Raw genomic sequence first — 5448 nt, 5'->3', positions numbered from 1 at the left:
TACACATGATCGATAAGGAATGAAAAATTCATTTTGTGAAGTGTAAGAGATTGTGGATCGGATTATGTGAAATTCGATTAGACAATGTTATTCCTAAAAAATGATCACGTGTGGCAAATTCCGACAAAAAAACTAGTCGAAAATTTAGATAGAAACCAAATTTACCAAATATTTATTTGTAAAGGACGTAAAATTATATTTTAAAAAATGAGAGACAGAAAAAAATCATTTTACAAAATATAAACATCATTTTGAACGATTTTTTCCTCTAGCTAAACCGTCCGGCCTTCGTCCAAAAACTGTACACCGACGGTTTCTTCATTACCCATGATCGAAATTTGAAGCACGGCTGCTCTTTGGTTCTTGAATTTTATGTAGTACTTTGTACTATCGCACGCTATTTATCTCCGTTGGTTGGTGCGTGCGTGGTGGCATAGTTTTTGGGTGGTCCACGAGAAAAACTGACAGGAGAAGATGATGGCTTTTGTTTTGGTTGCTGTTAATTTGCTGGCTGGGTAATGTTTGTTTGGTTTATCAAGGATTTTCTAAGAGGAGCGGGGGCGAGGATGGTGACGCTGATAAGGAGTCGCATTCCTCCGTATCACACGCACGCACGGATCGCACTTGATTCATTTGATGATTTAGTATTTGATTTTGGGTCCCCCTAACGTACAAAAACCTCAAATTTACTCGCTAACTAGTCGGACAAGAAGAAAGTGGAAAACCAAACCCCGGCTCGCACCAGCATCCTAATAAAGAAAGAAGATCATGATTTTGATTCATGAGAACATGTCTCTGGATTTTATGGAGTAGCCAAGGCCTCGAATCCTACTACTCGTACTTATATATATATATATATATAAAATTTTATAGAAAAAGGGCTTGTGTACCTGTCAGAATATGGGCTTGTGTTCATGCTTTGGCTGCAGAAAGGAAGGCGTAAGCATGATGATGGATAAACAACCTGCTGACACTAAGAGAGAATTGGAATTCCATGAGGACGAGGATGCAGCCCTGGCCTCCACCCTTATTCCTGCCTCCTCTTCTTCTGGTTTGTTATTAATTTCTCTCCCCTTTCTTTTTTTTTTTTGTTTTAAAATAAACCAAAAGAGGAAATTCTTGTCATTTTTAGCTTTGTTCGCTTTACTTGGTGTTTCTTTTTCGTTTTCCACCATTCTTGTTGATTATTTATTCGTGCTTGACTGCAAGAAGCTCGTAAACATTACTACTGTAGGAGTACAGTACCACGTATGATAGTTTTACAGGGTTAGAGAAGAGCAGCCACGAAAACGTAATGATCAGAAAGAAAAGCAGAAAAGTTCGATACTTTTAACTGAACAACAATTTCATTGACTTTTAATTTCTCAAAAAATGCTAGGAGTAATTCGGAGCAGAAACTGTCACGCCATTCTAAGTTTCCTTTGCTATGGCACATCTTTGTTGTCCTCTGAACTAAACACCCCTTCTTGCTGCTGCTATAAGAGATAGATAACGGGTTGCAAATTTCCCGTGGTAAGACTTGCAACCCTATCAAGCACGATTAGCTCTCAATAACCTTCTTCATGAATCATGCACTTCGCCACCACTATGCTACAAGTGGACAACTGTCTCTTTTTCATTCCATTCTAGAACAACCCCTTATTTATATGTTATAAAGATCAAAGTCTTTGGCTTTATATGTGGCGAAAACCTACTTGCTTCTGCGCTACTTTGATAGACAGTTGACCGCCAATGCTGTCTCTCTCTCTTGATTTATGTTTTTGAATATCTTCTATTCAAATTGTGCTTCTTTCTTACAGCTTGTGGAACAACTTCTTGCTGCATTTCTTCACTATACTTTCTATGATACGTGCAGTTAAAATGCCTGAAACTTTAGAACCAACACTGAAACGTGGTGCTTCACTGGATAGTTGTCATGTTCAAAATTGTAATACTACATTCTCCTATCGAGAACTTGCTTCTGCAACAAAAAATTTCAGGAGAGAGTGCCTTATTGGAGAAGGCGGTTTTGGGTCCATATATAAAGGGAAGATAGACAGCACCGGTCAGGTAATTCCAATCTAAAACGAACTTCTAGTTGTGGTTGTGGGGCTCTCTTAATGCACTGAATGATTTTTCCTCTGTGATCTCTGCTTTCTTCATAGTTTTTGTGGTGCATGACTTGCAAATTTCTGAAGCTTTAGGACTTCATAAATTATCACTTTTCAGGTCGTAGCTATTAAAAAGCTAGATCCTTCAGGACTTCAAGGGTCTAAAGAGTTCCTTGTGGAGGTTCTCATGCTCTCTCTTTTGCATCATCCTAACCTTGTTGATTTAGTTGGTTTCTGTGCCGAGGGGGAGCAACGTCTTCTTGTATATGAACTCTTGCCTTTGGGTTCACTGGAATATCAGCTCCATGGTAATATGTCATTTTTTTTCTAAATGTTCCGTTTCTCTTTAATTCAAGCTTGAACAAATGAGTCCTGCCGGGAAAATTGGAAGCAATTCTGTTTCTGTAACACCTCTTCTGTAAATTCTTAGGTCTTCCTATTACAGTTTTTAACCAGACCCTTGCTTAAAGATCTCTTTTTCGCATTCAAGAGATGTTGGAATTTGCCACTTTTTCTGCACTTCATCCTTTGTTCCAAGCACTCTCAAGCAGTACTACTTCCTGCTCATTTGCTGTAGTATATAACTAATAGTCCGGGGAACAATTTTCAGATCTTCCTCCTGATATGCAGCCACTGGACTGGAATACAAGGATGAAGATAGCAGCTGGTATAGCTGAAGGGTTGGATTACCTTCACAACCAAGCAGACCCACCTGTAATCCACAGGGACCTCAAGTCATCAAACATACTATTAGGTGAAGGATTTCATCCAAAACTTTCTGACTTTGGGCTTGCAAAGTTTGGTCCGCCCAAGGATAAGTCTCATGTTTCAACAAGGGTCATGGGAACCCAGGGATACTGTGCACCTGAGTATTATGACACAGGAAAACTGACCACGAAGTCTGACATCTACTGTTTTGGTATTGTCTTGTTGGAAATAATAACTGGACGTAGGGCAGTGGATACAACTGGGGAACATGGAAATCAGAAACTTCTTGAATGGGTAACAAAATTGAACCTTTATTTACTTTATAATCAATGTGACTGCACTCTGGCTAAGTTGCGCCTTGCTCAAAATTTGCTCGAGATCTTGCACTTTTCCACTCCAGTAAAAATAGTAGCAATTACATTGTGGCCTTTGACATGGCATATCCTGCACATTTTGCAACAAAGGGCTTACTGGATTGGTATTTTTTCTGGCGACCGGTAGGTGTCTTGTTTGTAGGGACCAAAGTAAGTGCCAACTTTTGAGGGTCTGGGTGCCTGCTATTGAAGTCAGCATCATTGTTTTCCAGAATATAATGAACTTAAAACACCAGATAGAATCTTGTTTCCTTGCTTTGGCTATTCTGTATACCATCTAATTCGCTTCTAATCACTTATAGGCTCGTCCTCTGTTGAAAGATCGCAAGAACTTGAGGCAATTAGCTGATCAAAAATTGCAAGGCCAGTTCTCAGATTATGTTTTACGCCAGGCTATAGATATTGCATTGATGTGTCTTCAGGATAATCCCCAATCACGGCCTTCCATACAAGACTTGGTGTCTGCTACGAAGTACCTAGCAACCCAGAAATTTGGCCGACATGCAGCACACGCCACTCGAGATGGTAAGCGGAATGACGGGAGAGTATCTAGAGAAGAAGGCAAACAAGAGTTAATCACAGCTGTTCAAGGCGCTGAGGATGCTTCACCGGAGTTGAACACATTTACATCAAACAAGGACCAAGAACGGGCGCAAGCTATTGCAGAAGCCAAGCAGTGGGGAGAAAGTTGGAGAGCTAAAATGCAATTGTGTCGGCAGATTGAATCTGATGACCTCTGATAGCATACTTCAGATTGCATTTCCTTCTTGATCTTATAAAGTTACAATGCTTTAAGGAAAAAAATCTGGTAGTTTAGAACCAAAATCTTTTGATTCTGTCACGCTAAGTTTCAATTATCTTGGGGTTAATGGGCTTAAAAACTTTTGATTTCTGTCAAACAAAGTTTGCCGTGTGCAGCAATTCACAGTGCGATTGTACAGCTAAACTCCCGAGAAGTGAATTAAGGTGGAGTCAATGAGTCATAAATGTGTCTTGAAGTTGATCTCTTTGATTTATTATTCGAGTTAAAGTGATCAAGCTTAGAAAGAGTTGCTTTGTTGTCAACCTATATAAGTTCTGGCCGAATTATTGGCTGCAAAAAGCATTGAAAATGAAGAAAATGGAGGTGAAAGTTGAAACCATTCTTTTATTTAATATTACAAAGCCACAAAAAAAAAAGCAGCTAATCCTTCAAGGAACATATGCATTCTTTTCCGTGCAATTTTTCTTGTTGAGTTTTCTTTCTCTTTTTTTTTTTTAAAAAAAAAAGAGAGAGAAGAGCAAAAAATCTTGCATTATTTCATTTCAGCATTTTGTTTTCTCATTAATAATTATCTAGTAATCGGGGATTCAGGACAAGAAAAAAGACACACTGTCTGGTAATATATAGAGCGAGATTCAGGAATACGCAAACGGCTTTTGTGATGATTTTGGAAAAATGGGAGGTTCAAGTGGTAAAGCGGCACTCGCTGACTGCCTTGCCTTGTTAATGATTGTCGCAGAAATAGAATGGGAAAAGCCGAATAATAATGTGCCGTTCCGAAAGGGCTATGTGAGGATATAAACTCACAAGTAAGGAGGTTTAGGTGAGGGCAGAAAAGCGAGAAGAAGAAGATATGTTGGTTGAAATGGGAGAAGCTCTGCAAATCGAAAACTGATGTGGTGGTGTGGGATTTCAGGGATTTAGAGCCTTTTAATCTTGCACTATTAGCAAAGCATGGCTGGAGATCATTGAGAAATCCAAACTCATTGGTTGCAAGAATCTTGAAGTCCCAAATACTCTGCAAGTTCAGATTTCTTTGAAAGCAGAACCTAGTGCAGGTTCATCATTTCTCTGGAAGAGTATTGTTGAAGGGAGAGAAGTACTAAAAAGGAGAATATTATGGAGAATTGGTGACGGCAAAGATGTGAAGGCTGGGATGATCCACGGATTCCACTTCCATCCTCCACTCAAAAAGGATTTGTGGCCGGATGCAGAAGTTGGAGATCTCATTGATTATAATAAAGGTTGCGCAGTTGGCGTGAATGTGAACAGGAAACTGATTTAGTATAACATAAAATTTTCTTGGATTGTGAATTTTGGTCAGGAAGTATGGAGATGTAAGGAGATGGCAAACAGCTCATCCGCCCGCGTCAGAATTAGCTTCAAGGAGTGGTCTGACCTGAGGTGCAAATGGGAAGCAGGCTGCAGAATTAGTAACGGCATGGCTTATGTGGAAGTGCAAGTAGAAATGAGAAGAACTTTGAAGGGAAAAACAAATCAGGGCAACCCTTGA

General features: G+C 39.5%; 1 protein-coding gene across 1 annotated transcript; it reads left to right on the top strand.

Moving 5' to 3' along the window:
• Positions 1 to 293: 293 nt before the first annotated feature.
• LOC140011024 (probable serine/threonine-protein kinase PBL7) lies at positions 294 to 4146 on the top strand. The gene is made up of 5 exons (XM_072058850.1): positions 294 to 1051; positions 1856 to 2049; positions 2209 to 2398; positions 2701 to 3092; positions 3475 to 4146. The coding sequence occupies exons 1-5, from the start codon at positions 901 to 903 to the stop codon at positions 3910 to 3912; spliced, it is 1365 nt and encodes a 454-aa protein (XP_071914951.1). The 5' UTR covers positions 294 to 900; the 3' UTR covers positions 3913 to 4146.
• Positions 4147 to 5448: the final 1302 nt, after the last annotated feature.

The sequence above is a fragment of the Coffea arabica genome, chromosome 7e (genome assembly GCF_036785885.1).
Source record: "Coffea arabica cultivar ET-39 chromosome 7e, Coffea Arabica ET-39 HiFi, whole genome shotgun sequence".
NCBI lineage: Eukaryota > Viridiplantae > Streptophyta > Magnoliopsida > Gentianales > Rubiaceae > Coffea > Coffea arabica.
The sequence above is the reverse complement of the archived record's forward strand: the minus strand, read 5'-3'. Positions and strand labels throughout refer to the sequence as shown.

Bases quoted from the DNA above. Each gene is read 5' to 3' on its own strand.
- LOC140011024 (XM_072058850.1), top strand. From the start codon at position 901: ATGGGCTTGTGTTCATGCTTTGGCTGCAGAAAGGAAGGCGTAAGCATG. The intron at 1,052-1,855 runs GTTTGTTATTAA...TGATACGTGCAG, and splicing joins TCCTGCCTCCTCTTCTTCTG to TTAAAATGCCTGAAACTTTA. The intron at 2,399-2,700 runs GTAATATGTCAT...AACAATTTTCAG, and splicing joins ACTGGAATATCAGCTCCATG to ATCTTCCTCCTGATATGCAG.